This window comes from Peromyscus californicus, unplaced genomic scaffold (assembly GCF_007827085.1).
Source record: "Peromyscus californicus insignis strain IS unplaced genomic scaffold, ASM782708v3 Scaffold_17__1_contigs__length_78620276, whole genome shotgun sequence".
NCBI classification, from domain to species: Eukaryota; Metazoa; Chordata; class Mammalia; order Rodentia; family Cricetidae; genus Peromyscus; species Peromyscus californicus.
In genome coordinates, this window is record NW_026294469.1 from 27,922,435 (window position 1) to 27,938,896 (window position 16,462).

General features: G+C 47.9%; 1 protein-coding gene across 6 annotated transcripts; it reads right to left on the bottom strand.

Moving 5' to 3' along the window:
- Positions 1–411: 411 nt before the first annotated feature.
- Gnpda1 (glucosamine-6-phosphate deaminase 1) lies at positions 412–14,797 on the bottom strand. 6 transcript variants are annotated; one of them, XR_008219146.1, is made up of 8 exons: positions 14,666–14,797; positions 13,883–14,012; positions 9,709–9,810; positions 7,034–7,216; positions 6,015–6,199; positions 3,914–4,088; positions 2,343–2,499; positions 412–668 (listed from the first exon to the last, which is right to left on the bottom strand). XR_008219146.1 is itself a non-coding variant. In XM_052742056.1 (8 exons), exons 2-7 carry the CDS (start codon positions 14,004–14,006, stop codon positions 2,399–2,401), a joined length of 870 nt encoding a protein of 289 aa, XP_052598016.1. In that variant the 5' UTR covers positions 14,007–14,012; positions 14,666–14,797; the 3' UTR covers positions 412–668; positions 2,381–2,398. The 6 variants fall into 6 exon arrangements, 3 of the variants coding, with proteins under 3 accessions (XP_052598016.1, XP_052598015.1, XP_052598014.1); XR_008219144.1 differs by having other exon boundaries at positions 412–782; XR_008219145.1 differs by lacking the exon at positions 14,666–14,797 and adding an exon at positions 14,370–14,388 and having other exon boundaries at positions 412–782.
- Between the last annotated feature and the right edge of the window lie 1,665 nt (positions 14,798–16,462).

Sequence of the window (16,462 nt, forward strand, 5' to 3'; positions counted from 1 at the left end):
TACATTTTCAGAAGTTATCCTTCTGCACTCTGGGGAATCTTTGAGTAAGAATGGCCACCATAGGCTCATATATTTGAATGTTGTGGTTCCCAGTTGGTGGACTGTTTAGGAGGGATTAGGAGGCATGGCCTTGTTGGAGGTGTGTCACTGGGGCTGGGCTTTGAGGTTTCAAAAGCCCACACCAGGCCTAGTCTCTCTCCTTGTTGGCCTCCCTCTTACAGATAAGATGTAAGCTCTCAGCTACTACTCCAGCATCATGCCTGCCTGCTGCCACACTCCGTCACGATGATGATGAACTAACCCTCTGAAACTGTAAGCAAGTACCCAATTAAATGCTCTTTCTTTTATAAGTTGCCTTGGTCATGGTGTCTTTTTACAGCAATGGAACAGTAACTCAGGAGAATGTCAAAATTCACAAATGACATAATTTATTTGAAAATATTAGATTTAATAGAAAATATCACATTGTAAACAAATCTATTGATCCATTAGCTTAACAAAGAATAACAGCACAATCACGTATAAGAACTAAACAAAATGCTGGTACTAAACACAGTACTCCTAGAGGGGCCTGGGCCAGGATCTCAAAAACCTCTTCTGGGAACAGGCAACCGTTGCTTCAGACAGGCACAAAGACAGAGGAGGAGGCAGCGGCAACTCCACAGAGGCTGGAGAATATAAACACAGGCTGAGCAGAGAAGCCTGGGAAGGGGGCTTGAAGGTCAAGTGGGCGAAGGGTTGTATCTCTGATGCTCTGAGACCATCGGGGATACCTCGAAAACCTGAGAGGTGGGAATGACAGGGTGATTTAGAGGAGACAGTACTAGCGTGTGTATAATCTTGTTACTCAGCTCTGAGGAAGCAGGAGAGCACAGGACACGTATGTGCAGGTGCCAGCTCTCCATCTTGGGTAAATAACACTGAGATCACGACCGTGTTTACTACCCAAGTGGACCTCCTTACTAGGGAGTGTGTAAGAATCTTTTGAGAAAAACACAGCTCTGGTGGGGAAAGGGCTTTCACCTTTCTCCTGTTGGAATCTTGAGAGAGAACAAGACATGGCTGGACTTTGGAAGCTTTGAGTTTATCCGTGAAAGCCACTTTAGCGCCCTCCATGCCCAAACCTACCCAGAAAGTCTGTTTACAGAAAGCTACCTGTTGATGGCAGGAAAAAAGGTCCAGGGAAGGGGAGCAAGGGCTTCTCCCTGAGGAACTTGGTTCCTACAGGAAGGGGTGCTTCCTTGTGCTTAATTCTGGAAGTTGTGTTCTTTCGAACAAAGATTCTCAATGGGCTGGCCTGCAGAAGAGGGGGTCTCAGGACTCCAGAAGGGTCGTGTCCAAAGTGCACACGCCCTAATAAAGCCCTGCCCACTCAAGAGCAAGTGCACACACAGACAGGACTTCTTGATGGAGTGTGTTGGCCGTGTGTGTAGGGCCTGAAGGAAAGCTCAGAGTCCTCACTTGGGTATAATGACAGCCAACGATGGAGATCTCTATTGTTACAAAAAAATCATAAAAGGGGCAGAAGCTTGGGGACATAGCCCGGTTAGTAGAGCACTTGTCTGGCATGTGCAAAGCCCTGGGTTCAAACCCCAGTACTGCAAAAGAAGGGTGAAAGTTATACGTTTTAAAAACTTAGACTTCTCTGGACAATGAGACATGTCTGCTCCTGACAGCACCAATTACTTCAAAGAGGATGATGGGCACTGAAGAAACTCCACATGGAGTTTGCTTTCTTTATGGCCAAGAAACTGCTCCTGCCTGGACTGCTTGATAATATGTTGTATAAACTGGACATACAGGGCCCATAGGAAAATGATCACTGAATTTTGCCAAAACAAGGTGAAATGGTCCTTCAGGTTTCTGCTTCACAGAGACTGCTGGACATTCTACAGGACACAGGGAAAAGTGACTGGGAGACTCTAGGCCCAGAGGCAGAGCAGGATAAGGTGAGGCAGGGCAGGATAAGGTTAGATAGTACATTCAAACTGAAGCCGAGAGAAGAAGGGTGGAGTCTAGGAGATGCCAGCATGCCAATGAAGTAGGAACAAGATGCCAGCAGACAGGTAACTCCATGGCCACGTAAAGATTAATAGAAATGGGTTGAATTAAGTTATAAGAGCTAGCTAGCAAGAAGCCTGACCTGTAGGCCATATAATTCGCAAATAATATTAAGCCTCTGAACTATTATTTTATAAGTGGCTGCAGGACTGTGGGGCCAGGCGGGACCAGAGAAACTTAGGCTACAATGTTCCCCATAGCTAAACTCCCAGCCAGGATGGGCCTAGCCAAGGATCTGCAGCAACCATACAGACTGAAACAAATTAATTCTACTCTCTTACAATTTCCAGAAAGACCTGCTTGTCTCCCTCAGACGTACTCAGTGACTTGGCACAAGCTAGTCGCTGTATGGCTTCTTAGCAGCCTGGCTTTTCTGAATTTCCTTCTCCTTGATACTGTACAGGGGGTCCACCAACTTGTTATGAACAAGCATTAAACCTGTAACACATTTAAAGCAAACAGTAGTCAGTGTAGGCAGAGGCAAAGTTCCACAACTGTCCGGAGGAACACAGGGGCTTCAAGGGGCCCCCAGCAGAACTGACCTCTGTGGTCTCCAAACACTAAACACAGCTGATTCTGGAGAGAGACAGAGTTTACAACCGTGTTAGCCCTTCCACTGTGTCGGGGGCTGTTTAAAGATAAATCTTTTTTTTTTTTAAATTTCTTTATTATGTATACAGTGTTCTGCCTGTATGTATGCACACCAGAAGAGGGCACCAGATCTCATTACAGATGGTTGTGAGCCACCATGTGGGTGCTGGGAATTGAACTCAGGACCTCTGGAAAGGCAGCTAGTGCTCTTAATCTCTGAGCCATCTCTCCAGCCCCCAAGATAAATCTTTTTAGCAAAGGGCAAGTTCTAGTTTAGCTACTTAATGAATGAGGATTGTCACATAAGTTTGCTCATGACTAGGGTTTTACAATTACTGGGTAGGAGCTCTAGAAAAGCTACACTCTCAACCACCTCGTAGGCATCCTCGAAACAACAAAGATCCCAGAGAGCTGGTTTAGTGCCCCAGCTACAGGCGGAACGCCTGTACGCTGTTTGACAGAGAAAACTGGAGGCTCCATGACTTGCAAGGTTCCCACAGCCCTACGGTCTATAACTACATCTCCTGTCTCCTCAGTCACGCTCTCGGAGACAGACCCTTCCCGTCATGGACAGAAAAAGGAATGACCATATCGTGGAACTACAGGGTTGGATTATTACTGAGACTGTCGGTGGCGGGCCAGCGAGATGGCTTAGTGGGTAAAGGTGCTTGCGGCACAAGCCTCGCCACCTAAATTTGATTCCCAGAACCCACACAAGGTTGGATGGGAAGAATCAACTCCAAAACTACCCTCTGATCTTCACATATATACCACGACATGCACACATGCATACACCACACACCCACACACCCACCCACACACACACACACACACACACACACACACACACACACACACACACACACACACACGAGAAAAAAACCATAGATGCTGATTAAAATGTCCAGAAAAAGTTGGGTATCACAGTAATGTCTCTAATTTCAGCACTCAGGAGGCTGAGGCAGAATTACGTGGAGGCTATAAAGTGAAACCCTCTGAAAACAAAAAATAAAACAGGTGCTGGGTGTGGTGGTGCATTCCTTTAATCCCATCGCTCAGGAAGCAGGAGCAGGCAGATCTCTGTGAGTTCAAGGCCAGCCTGGTCTACAAAGCTAGTTCTAGGTCAGCCAGGGCTACACAGTGAGACCCTGACTCAAATCAATAAAGCAAAGAAAAGAAAACCCAGCATGAAATCCAAATCCACACCTCTCTCCCTCCCACACAAGCCTGCCTGGGGCGTTCTCCACTGCCTAGGCCTCACCTTTGAAATACTTAACCGTCTTCACTTTCAGCTCCAAGGTGGCATCCTCATCACACACAAACACGGTTCGGGGATGCTGCTGGAAGGCAGACACGGTCCACATATGGTTCACGCCCTCCTCAATGGCCTTGTACAGAGCAAAGGCCTTGTGAGCACCGGTGATGAGGATCATCACCTGGGGATAAGAAAACAGGCCAGTGATGGAGACAGGGCAGCTTGGGAAGCCATGGTGGGGGTCATCTGTGGGCCCCTGAGGTCGACTCTCACAAAGGTTGCTCCTATATCTATTCTCTTTCCACTTCAGAGCATTGAAAGTGCTAGTGTGACTCAGTGTGCTGTTTTCTGTTTACAGAAAGCAAAGACATGGCCGCACTCCATAACTAAGATAGCAAAACACACACGCAGAAAGGTGACCCTAAAGAACTCAGCTCTACAGACTCCCCATTCATCTGAGTCTCCATTCCTACCATGGAGTGGCCAACAGGATCACTGCTCCTTTCCTTTTTCGAAAAAATTAAGACAGGGTCTCAGTACATGTAGTTCTGGCTGGCCTAGAACTCGCTCTGTAGATCAAGCTGGCCTTGAACTCAAGAGATCTGTCTGTCCCTGCCTCCCCGTTGCTGGGATCAAAGGCGTGTGCTACTACTGCTCCTCTCTTAAAGAGCTGAACAGAGGCACAGGGAGGCAACCGTGGTTCTAAAAGCCCTAACATCCCGCCCTTGGTCCATTTTCCAGATCAGAGCCTTCTCTGGTGTGCCTGGCCTCCAAACCCTGTGCTTCCAAGAGGCAAACAGACCCTGAGAGACTGATTCAGGCCACCCAGTGGGAATCCAGGTACCATAATTCACTAAGTTTACTTTCCCACTGATTCAGACGCTTACTCACAGACTTGACCAAAGAAACTGAAAAGGAACTATCTATAGCCATTTCCCACTGAGTGTAGAAAATGCTTCTAAACTTCAAACCCACGGGCCAGTAAATGGTTCAGCAAGTACAGGTGCCTGCAGCCAAGCCTGATGACCCGGCGTCTATCCCTGGGTCCCACACGGTGGAAGGAGAGAACTGACTCATCAAAGTTGTCTTATGCCGGGCGGTGGTGGCGCACGCCTTTAATCCCAGCACTCGGGAGGCAGAGGCAGGCGGATCTCTGTGAGTTCGAGGCCAGCCTGGGCTACAAAGCGAGTTCCAGGAAAGGCGCAAAGCTACACAGAGAAACCCTGTCTCGAAAAACCAAAAAAAAAAAAAAAAAAAAAAAGTTGTCTTATACACTCTATCAGAGTGTTGTGACATGCAATTACATACACACATATATGGACACACACAGACACTCACAATACACAATATGATTTTGAGGTGGTGGTGGCGCACGCCTTTAATCCCAGCACTTGGGAGGCAGAGGCAGGCTGATCTCTGTGAGTTCAAGGCCAGCCTGGTCTACAGAGTGAGTTATAGGACAGCCAGAGCTACACAAAGAAATCCTTTCTTAAAAAAAAAAAAAAAAAAAAAAAAAGAAGAAAAAGAAAGAAAAAAAGGAGAAATATGAAAATATGATTTTGAAAAACAAGATAAAGTATAATTCAGACACAGTAAGGAAATTGAAACCACAAAAATAAAATTAAATTAAAATATCTTTTTTTTTTTTTTTGGAGCTGAGGATCAAACCCAGGGCCTTGTGCTTGCTAGGCAAGCGCTCTACCACTGAGCTAAACCCCCAACCGCAATATCTGACTTTCTAAGAGAAAAACTCACTAAGTTCAGCCCAAAACATTCTAATCACATTTAACTGTATTTGTTGCCCTCAAGCACAGGGCGATAGACACAGCATCCTTGGGTTGCAGGAGCAGAGTCCTTTCAAACCGTGATCAACCTCAGGGACCCAAAGTGTCTGCTCAGATGACTGCCCTCACCCCAGGAATGACTTCACTCACCTCCAAAGGCAGAAGAGAAGCAGTGTCAAGACTAGCTGGGATTTTAGCTTTATTTATGAAGAGTTCAGTTAATAAGAATGTATACTTGGTGCCTTTATAGCTTAAACTAACAATAAGGTAACCCCTCTCCCCAACCTTAGCAAAGGCCGGCCCACAGACCTTCGATCCCTTACCTCTCTAGCATTCATCACAGTGCCTACACCCACTGTCAGGGCCATGGTGGGCACCTTGGCAAGATCACCGTCAAAGAATCTAGCATTGGCCAGGATGGTGTCCATGGCCAGCGTCTTCACACGGGTCCTGGACACCAGACTGGAGCCTGGCTCATTGAAAGCAATGTGTCCATCGGGGCCGATGCCTGTGGAGATGGCAGAACAGCCCCATGAGTCCCAGGGACCAAAAAACTTCAAAAACAATAGTCTCTCCTATTCTGAAAAAAATAATCTTTGAAATCTACATGTCTTCTCTCATTTGTACCTTAAGTCAGGTCTACTGTGGGATGTTCTGTATGTTAAATGTGTTGCTCTGATTGGTTAATAAATAAAACACTGATTGGCCAGTAGCCAGGCAGGCAGTATAGGCGGGACAAGGAGAGAGGAGAATTCTGGGAAGTGGAAGGCTGAGTCAGGAGAGACGCTGCCAGTCGCTGCCATGACAAGCAACATGTAAAAGATACTGGTAAGCCACAAGCCATGTGGCAACTTATAGATTAATAGAAATGGGTTAATTTAAGATATAATAACTAGATAGCAAGAAGCCTGCCACGGCCATACAGTTTGTAAGCAATATAAGTCTCTGTGTGTTTACTCGGTTGGGTCTGAGCCGCTGTGGGACTGGCAGGTGAGAGATGTGTCCTGACCATGGGCCAGGCAGGACTGGAAAACTCTAGCTACAGTCTATCTCAATCATGTGACCTCCCTTCCTGAAGCACACACAGACTTTGGTAACTTGCTTCCACCCTCAGATAGCTCAGAAGTGTGAAAAACAGCTTCCCTCCCACTCCAGACTGTGGGGAAGTGCAAGTTCTCCTCCCTTTCACCCAGAGCTGGAATCCAGCAAGGCAAACCCGGCCTGGATGGCTGGTTTGTAAGTGCTTAGGATATGCAAACTCCTGCCCTCCTCTCTACTATTTCTTTATTTTCTTCTCTCTCTCTAACTAAAGACAGAGTCTCTCTTAAGTAGCCATGCTCACCTCCAACAAAGAGTTCGATCCCACCTGCAGCCTGGATCTTGTCCTCAAAGGCGTCACACTCAGCCTGCAGGTCAGCCGCATTCCCATCCAGAATGTGGGTGTTTTCAGGGTGGATGTCAATGTGCTTGAAGAAATTATTCCACATGAAGGAGTGATAGCTCTCTGGGTGCTCTCGAGGAAGACCTGTGGGCCCCGGGGACACTCAGGACAATGCCAGGTGATCACACTGGCTGCAAGGTCCCTTGGGAGACTGCCCATCTGACCCCCGACCATGTAGGACAGGCTGAGCTGGTGTGTAATCAACCATGGCCATTACCTGTGACTACAGGCTAGGCTGGGCTGCAGCTACATATCGGTGGTGGTGATGGGTGGTGGGGAGGCTGGGAACTGGGAAATCTCATTCTGATCCCCACTGTAGCTCAGTGGTAGAGCATTTGCCTGGCATGTGTGAGACCCTCAGTCTGATCTTTCCCATCAGCTTGGGGTTGGGGGGCACACACTTGGAGTCTAGGAACACTGTGCAGCTAGGGTAACTTGCCCATCTGGGTGGTGGGACTGAGTCCGTGGGGAATGGAAGCAACAGCATCCTTTACCCTGGGCCTCCTATACCACCCCTCATTCCGTTACCCCCACTACACCTGAACTCCAACTTAAACATGACATGGATGGAGAGAATATCAGAGCTGCTCAAAACTGAAGGATGGTTAAAAATAATTTAAATGTGAAGACTATTTAAAGTCAGGCCTTCCTTTAATACCAGCACTCAGGAGGCAGAGGCAGGTGGAGGATCTCCAGGAGTTCAAGGCTGGCCTGATCTACACAGTAAGTTCCAAGCCAGCCAAGGCTGTAGAGTGAGACTCTGTCTCCAAACACTTGAAACCTCTGAAATCAGACTGAGAATGTTCATCAGTGGCTGAGCACTTGCCATGCACACCCCAGCGGTTGGGTTCAATCTTCAGCTACACCAAAATCAAAGGAAAATTTGTCTCAGAACATATTTAAAAGTAGAGATGGCAGAGAGGTGGTGGCGCACGCCTTTAATCCCAGCACTGGGGAGGCAGAGGCAGGGGGATCTTTCAGTTCGAGGCCAGCCTGGTCTACAGAATGGGTTCCAGGACAACTAGGCCACTTAGTGAGAGCCTGTCTAAAAAACAAAAAACAAACAAAAAAGTACAGACGGCAAGATGGCTCAGCAGGTAAAGGTACTTGCCACCAAGTCCTTCAGGACCCACATGGTGCAAGGACATAACAGACTCTAGCAAGTAATCCTCTGAGACACACACACACACACACACACACACACACACACGCACACGCACACGCACACACACGCACACTCTAAATAGATGTAATTTTCAAAATACATTTAGTCTTTAAAATGAAAGAAACTGCTGTGCACAGCAGTACATACTTGTAACCCTAGCACTCAAGGGGAAAAGCGGGAAGATCACAAGTTCCAGGCTAACTTGGGCTACACAACAAGATCCTACTTCAGAAAACCAAAAGGAAAAACAAAATTCTGGTACAAACCATAAACGGGTGAATGCTATGTGAAGAAGCCAGGCACAAACAGCCAAAGGCATTCATGACCTGACTCCCATGAGTGCCTGGAGAAGTCAGGTTCTGGAGAACTGGGGAGCAGTTAGACAGGAAGTCTCAGCTCTGCAGGGTGCGAGTTGTCTCATGGCGGTGTGAATGCACTCGAGACTTCTGAACTGCACATTCCAAAGTGCTCAAGAAAAAGCTGTCTGTGGGGTTTGGGTGTGAATATGAGTGCAGTGCCCATGGAGTCCAGAAGGAAGTGTTGGGTCCTTTAGAGTGGGAGCTACAGGTTGTAAGCCACCTGAGGTGGGTGCTGGGAACTGAACTTGGACTCTCTGCAAGAGCAGTGTTGTGTTCTTTTTCTGGCAGGGAAGGGATAGAGACAGGGTCTCTCTGTGTTATCCTGGCTATCCTGGAACTTGCTATGTAGACCAGGCCAGCCTTGAACTCACTGAGATCCACCTACTTCCGCCTTCCTAGTGCTGGGATTAAAGCTGGTGTGTGTTCCTAACCACTAAGCCATCTCTCCAGCCTTGATTTTGTGCTTGTCAACCAGAAATGTCCGTTTCCCAGGCTGCCCTCAGTCCCCTGGGCTAAAGCAACCCCCTGCCTTATCCACTATTTCCCTAACCCCAGCAGTTTTGAAGATGGTAAGTGTTTATTTTACCAGGCTTCTGTCTGTCTGTTTGTTAACATTTAAAATGAAACCGTTGGTGACAGGAGGAGACGACAGAAGACCAGAGGCACAAGTCTCAGCCTCCACCAAGGGTGCCTGACAGAAAGAGGAGCTGAAGGAGTCACATGAGAAAACAGTCCAGACACAGAACTGGATCCCAGGATCTCATCTGCAGGTGTTCCAAAGAGAGATGCTATGGAGTTGGGGACCAAGCAGAGGGGGAAAAGCACCTTCATATTTAGTAAATATTTACTAAATGTCTGCAATGCACAGTAAGCCCCTGCACCAATCATGGCCTCTTTAACACAACTACTAAGGTAAGCCCCATTTTACAGCTGGGTAAAGCAAGGCTGCAAGAGACAATCACCACTAACTAAACTCTTCCTCTCCAAGGCTGAGCCCGTGAGAGAAGGAGCATGATTCCCCTAGAATCGGGAAGAACGTGAAAGACACTCACCCACATACTCGTCCATGTTGAAGGTTTTCACATATTTAAAGGAAAGATCACCATTCTTATAGTATTCAATCAGCTTCTGGTAGCAGCCAAGTGGTGTGCTCCCTGTGAGAAGCAATTAGCAACGTCACCACAACCATAAAGAAGAATGTCACATCTATAGTCCCATCTAAGCCGGGTGGTGGTGGTGCACACCTTTAATCCCAGCACTTGGGAGGCAGAGCCAGGTGGATCTTTGTGAGTTCAAGGCCAGCCTGGTCTACAGAGCGAGTTCCAGGACAGCCAGGACTGTTTCACAGAGAAACCCTGTCTGGAAAAAAACCAAAAACAAACAAACAAACAAACAAAAAGCCCCATCTATGCTGCAGCCCCACCTACCATCCGTCTACTCCATGCTCGATGTCTAATGCCCATTAGACTGTTATGCTCTAGGGAACAGGTCTGTGAGAGTCTCCCAGGACCATCCACAGAAGTCACCAATTAGTATCTGAATGACTGTCAGACTACTTGATGACTGATGTAATGTTCTAGGAGCATCAACTATGTGCAAGTCACAGGGCTGCAGACGGGAAGACAGAGGTAACTACCCTAGAAGAGGCCACTGTGTAGAGATGGGGACACAGCAGAGATGTAAGCTGTGACAGGGTCACCCTGTGCTTCAGAGTCCAGAGTTAATTCTCATGAGCAGGTAAACAAACCAAAGACAGGAGGGCCATAAAAGAGTCAAAGACTGAGGAGCCCGACTGAGGGCCTGGCTCAGTGATGGGCTCCATCGCCAGCTTCCCTGCAGACAAAAGAACAAAAGACACAAGAACCCTGAATGGATACTGGCATAATTTCAAACTAACCTTCCAAGGTGGGGGTGCGGTCAAGGGGGAGCAGTGAAGGCCCAGGATTAGCCCCTAGCCAGGCCTACAGACAAGGAGAAGGAAATAAAAACTAAGCACCCGTACACAATCAGTGTAGACTACGGGGGAAAGGTTCTGAACACAGGCTGTGTGTTAGAGGATACTGCAGGACGCTACGCAGACTTGTCCTTCGGTCTGCAGTGCTGGAGGGGGTTATAAACCAATGTCCTCACTCCTGAGAGGGAAGGGCTGCAGGGTTTGGGGTAAAGTGTCACGATGCCTGGAGCTGCTCTCACGTGGCTCCAACAACAAATTACAAGGGCAGACAGAGACCAGAACCAGAGGAAGCAGCTAAGGTGCCAAGCCATGAATGGGTGAATCTAGGCAAACGGCACCATCCTGATTCTTTGAATGTTTGAAAAACCTTCAAAATAAAAAGATATGGAAGGGAAAAACTCAACCTCATCCACTGAGATCATCACTCCCCTTTCCAAAACCCAACAATGTCTTTTTTTTTTTTTTTTTTTTTTTTAATTTTCCAGAGCTGAGGACTGAACCCAGGGCCTTGTGCTTGCTAGGCAAGCACTCTACCACTGAGCTAAATCCCCCAACCCCCCAACAATGTCTTCTTTCTGCCTCCTAATAACTAACCTCACAAAGGCTGCTCAAGCATGCCCTGGGCTTCACCTCAGGGCCTTTGCACCCTCTCCTCTCTATAGGCCATGCTCTTCCTTCATGCAACTTCACGGCCAACTCGCTTCTTCAGCCTTTCCCTCAAGGCTGCTTTCTCAGAGACCGTCTCTGCCCCCACATCTGACACAACTCCCCACTAAGCACACTCCCCAGCCTTTCTTCTCTATCGCCTTCCTCTTCTCCTGTTGCCTTCTAAAATACTCTCCAGTTTGCCAATTAACTTGTTTACGCTCTTTCTCCACTATAATTTAAGCTTTAAGAAGTAGGAATTTATATTCTTTTTTTTTTTTTTTAAATGTTGCTGTTATATCCCTAGAACCTTCACAGCATAGCTTACAGGAGGCATTCAAAAACTTACCTACTGAGTGGGGCTGGAGAAGTGGCTCAGCAGCTAATTAGATTTACCTGCCAGGTGTGGTGGCGCACACCTTTAATCCCAGCACTGGGGAGAGAGGCAGGTGGATCTCTGAGTTTGAGCCCAGCCTGGTCTACATAGCCAGCTCCAAGCCAACTAAGGCTATCTAGTGAGACCCTGTCTCAAAAAACAAACAACAAACAAAAAAACCAAAAAGATTCCCTTTTAACTATGTGTACGTGTGAGGATATGCATGTGAGTGCAGGCACTTATAGACTCCTGAAGAGGACCTTGAATCTCCTGGAGCTGGAGTTACAGATGGCTGTGAGCTAATCTACTAATCTGGGTGCTGGGAAGTGAACTCAGGTCGTCTGAAAGAACAGTAGTGCTCTTAACTGCTGAGCCATCTCTCCAGTCCTAAGAATGGTCTTAAACTTTTAATATAGTTTTTATTTTATTTATTTATTTTATTTTAATTTTTTTAGGTTTTTCGAGACAGGGTTTCTCTGTGTAGCTTTGCGCCTTTCCTGGGACTCACTCTGTAGACCAGGCTGGCCTCGAACTCACAGAGATCCCCCTGCCTCTGCCTCCCCAGTGCTGGGATTAAAGGCGTGTGCCACCACCGCCCGGCCTTAATATAGTTTTTAAAAAATCAGGGCTGGAGAGATGGCTCAGAGGTTAGGCGCAGTGGCTGCTCTTCCAGAGGTCCTGAGTTCAATTCCCAGCAACCACATGGTGGCTCACAACCATCTGTAATGAAATCCAGTGCCCTCTTCTCGCCTGTAGGCACACATGCAGGCAGAATACTGTATATACAATAAATAAATCTTTAAAAAAAAAATCAAAAGAATATTTCATGACATATGAAAATTATGTAAGTTCCAACTTCGGCGTCTACAAATAAAGTTTTATTGATATAGCCACACATTCACATACATGTTGTCTGTGGCTATAATATTGAAGCCTAAATATATGTACTGTTGGGTATTTACTGCGAAAGTTTGAAGGCCTCTCTCTTTCTAGTGGATAGGTCAGACAAAACCACGGAAGACCAATCTCCCCGCTTGTGGAAGAAATATTTTGGAGACTTTTTTGAAACACTGGACCAAAATATCTTCCTGTAAAGGTAACATCTGACTTTTTTTTTTTTTTCAGAAGACACTGGGTTTTATAATCACTTAAGCTTTTGGAAAATTATTTGACTAACTTCTCAGTTCTCCCATGACCAGCACTCAGTTAGTATCCCCTACATGCAGAGAACAGAAATTAATCTCATAAAACCAACATCTGAGGAAACCAGGGTTGAGTTAGGATTTAACTCCTGCTGAAGAACCAGCCTGCCTCCATCCTAGGCTTAAAAGCCACCTTATAGTAAAGACGAACCAGGTTCATTCCTGTTTATGATTAAACCTGTTTCTCAAGGACTGGGCTATGACCCATCTGTACCCTTAACTACAAATGGTTCTATACTGCCTGTTCCAGGAATGGCCATCATGTCTTTGCTTCAAAAAGTTATTTATAACCATCTCGAAACTCTACCTTTGTTACAAAAGGTTATATGACCCCCCTATGACTACCTTGTTACGACCACCTGTTGTTGTGATTACCGTGTTTTGAACATCTGTTATATTTTACTCCCACAACCTCGCCTATTTCCTCCTATTTGGAAACCCCCTACCCCTGAGCTCTATAAAAGCCTTGTCTTCCTCACATCCAATGCTGCCCTCTTAAATCTCAACTTGGGGAAAGACAGGCAGCTGTCCAGTTCCTGTTTATCTCTAAATAAAGCTTGCTTTGCCGGGCGGTGGTGGCGCAAGCCTTTAATCCCAGCACTCGGGAGGCAGAGCCAGGCGGATCTCTGTGAGTTCGAGGCCAGCCTGGGCTACAGGGTGAGTTCCAGGAGAGGCGCAAAGCTACACAGAGAAACCCTGTCTCGAAAAACCAAAAAAAATAAATAAATAAATAAATAAATAAATAAAATAAAATAAATAAAGCTTGCTTTAATTAGCCAGTCCTGGAATTGGTTTTTTCTCAGGTCTAACACTGCCTCACCAAGATTCCTTCTGTTCAGGATTTTACAGGAATAGTGGCCACTAAACCAACCAATACAGGAAGCCAGGTGCCTTTTCTCTCTCTGCGGAGGGTACCACAGCAAACAGTACTTTAGTCCATCTTTTAAAGTCTCTGGGCTAAACGAGCCCGTAATCCCGATGCTTTAAAGGACTCCAACGACCTCTCTGTCCGCCCCTACGCACCCCACCCTCTCTTTTCCACAGCATACCGGTGGGGAGCCCCAAGGTGAAGTACTTGTCAGGCCCTGGATTAAACTGGATGATGCGGTTCCTAATGTACTTGGCCGCCCACTCACTGGCCTGTGAATAGTGTTCCAGGATAATGAGCTTCATCTCGTCCTGCAGCATGGAGACAACAAGCTGAATTAAGGGAAGGGCAGGGAGCAGAGAAGGCTGGGGAGGGGGGTCAGAGTTCCTCTAGCCTGACAACAGCCTTTTCCCAGTTCACCCACAGGTGAACAGGCTGGGCGGGGAGCCGCCGACCACCAGGAGGCGGTACTGTGGGGTCAGTCCTTGGCTGGGGAGGACCTCCCATAGCCCCAGGATTGTCTGGGCCCGTTCCTTCCTGCGTAAATTAACGCGGTCGGTCAATGCCTCCTCGGTTTCACGACAGGGCACAATGCACACAGCATAGAGTCCGCGCGGGCCACGGTCACCTAGCAGCGGGGCCGTTCCGGCCCGCATCCTCATCCTCACCCGGCCGGGTCCTCTGCCTCGGGCTCCCTTCGCTCCCAGAGGTGCCGCGGGGTCCCCTTGGGGTACTAGAGGAGGAGGCGGCGAGTGCTGGAGAGGGGTGGGGTGCTTCCAGGGTCCTTAGTTCTCCCCCAAGTATCAAGGGATACAGGTAACCCTGCGGCAGGAGGGCTAGTGGTTTGCCGTCCGTCCCCGGGGTTCAGCGTCCCCCACCCAGACTGCGCTCGGGCTGCCCCTCGGGCCCGGCCAGTGACCCAGGTCCGGGGGTCGGGGGCTCCCGCTGGATCGCTCCCACTTACACAAACGCTTCCCGCGGCTGGGAAGAGGTTACAGCACTGGCGGCTGGGCCCGCGCGGGTCACGTGGCCGCGGGTCACGCGGTGCGCGCGCCGCCAGCTGACTCAGGGCGGCCACCTGACCTGGGGGTGGAGGCAGAGAGCGCGCGCGTGTGTGTGTGTGTGTGTGTGTGTGTGTGTGTGTGTGTGTGTGTGTGTGTGTGTGTGTGTGTGTGTGTGTGTGTGTGTGTGTGTGTGTGTGTGTGTGTGTGTGTGTGTGTGTGTGTGTGTGTGTGTGTGTGTGTGTGTGTGTGTGTGTGTGTGTGTGTGTGTGTGTGTGAGCTTAGCTATCAAGTTATCAAGTGCAAAGCGGACGTGTGTGTGTGTGTGCGCGCACGCAAGCTTAGCTATTAAGTGCAAAGCGGACCGTGACTCTGGCTGCTGACTGTGCCTTCCGTGGCCCCCCTCGACCTGGGGTGGGGTGCACACAGAACACCCTGGGTAAGGGTGCCGCGGTGCAGGCCTTAGGAGAGACGCATTCTATCTGACTGAGCACTGGCTGTGCTTTTAAGGGGCCTTTGACACAGCTCCATCTGCAGCTAAATCTGGTTATAAGTATGTGCTTTTTTTCTTGTCCACAGAATTCTGACCTTGAAAAGGACACTTTTTAAAGATAGGGTTGTGCAGACTCGTGATTGCACAGTGGACCAGAGATACTACAGCAGTCCAAGGGCTCCCTCCATATGCTCAAGTCACAGGGACGCTGGGCCAAAGGCACACTCGGTGCCGTTTCAGTAAGCTCATTTGTGATGCCTCTCAGAGGGGGCCTACCGTTCCCTTGCAAGGAGTCAGGTTGGTTACTTATGTCGAAATGCTTGGGTGTACGCTAGCAAGAGATGGGAATCAGAACAGGAGAATAAGGAGGGCCCTTGACACTCTATGCCCACCCTATTTCCTGGCTGGCTGGCTGCGTTTAAACTTTGTAGTATCATGTATGTGTATATATGAAAAAGACAAGTCTCTGCCCCAACTATACACAACAAAATAATGATTGCTGTCGGTGTGCATCCAAACTGTTTTCTTCCTTCTTTCCTTCCTCTTTCTTCTGTCTTCTTCCTTCCTTTCCTTTTGTTCCTTTCTTCATGTCTTCCTTCTTCCTTTTCTTTTTCTTTTTCTTTTTTTTTTCTTTTTGACAGGTCTCTCTACATAGCTCTGGCTATCCTGAAACTCACTATGTAGACCAGGCTGGCCTCGAACTCACAAAGACAGACTGGTCTGCCTCTGCCTCCCCAGTGCTGGGATTAAAGGCATGAGCCACCACATGGGAAACCAAAACAGGAGCCACATGGTTATACTTAGTTATTATGTCTCCATACTTTATAACCTTGAGCCCTTAATCTTCTGTCCAGGTGCTACTATTACACTCATCTACCCCACAGGCAGCCTTGAGCCCTGAATCCCCCACGCTTCCGTTATCTCCACAGCTGTTTTCTATCAACTCTCACCCTTCCCCATAAGTGAGACCTCAAAAGCCGATGAGCGGCTGCTCTCTGAGATGCCGACTTTGGGAGAGACAACCTGTTTGCCAGTTCTAAATACAGTTTGTTTTAACCAGACAGTAGTGGAATTGTTTCCTCTCCCACCCCACCCCCCTGCCTCAGGTCTAACACACACCTGGCCTCAAAATTGTTTTTCTATGAATATACCTATATTGCTATTTTACATACATGGTAATAAGCTGTAGTACATCAAAAGTCAGGTATTTGTCCTAGGTTATATCATTGGATGCTGACTACACCCAGTAAGGAAAGTTTGCTAATAC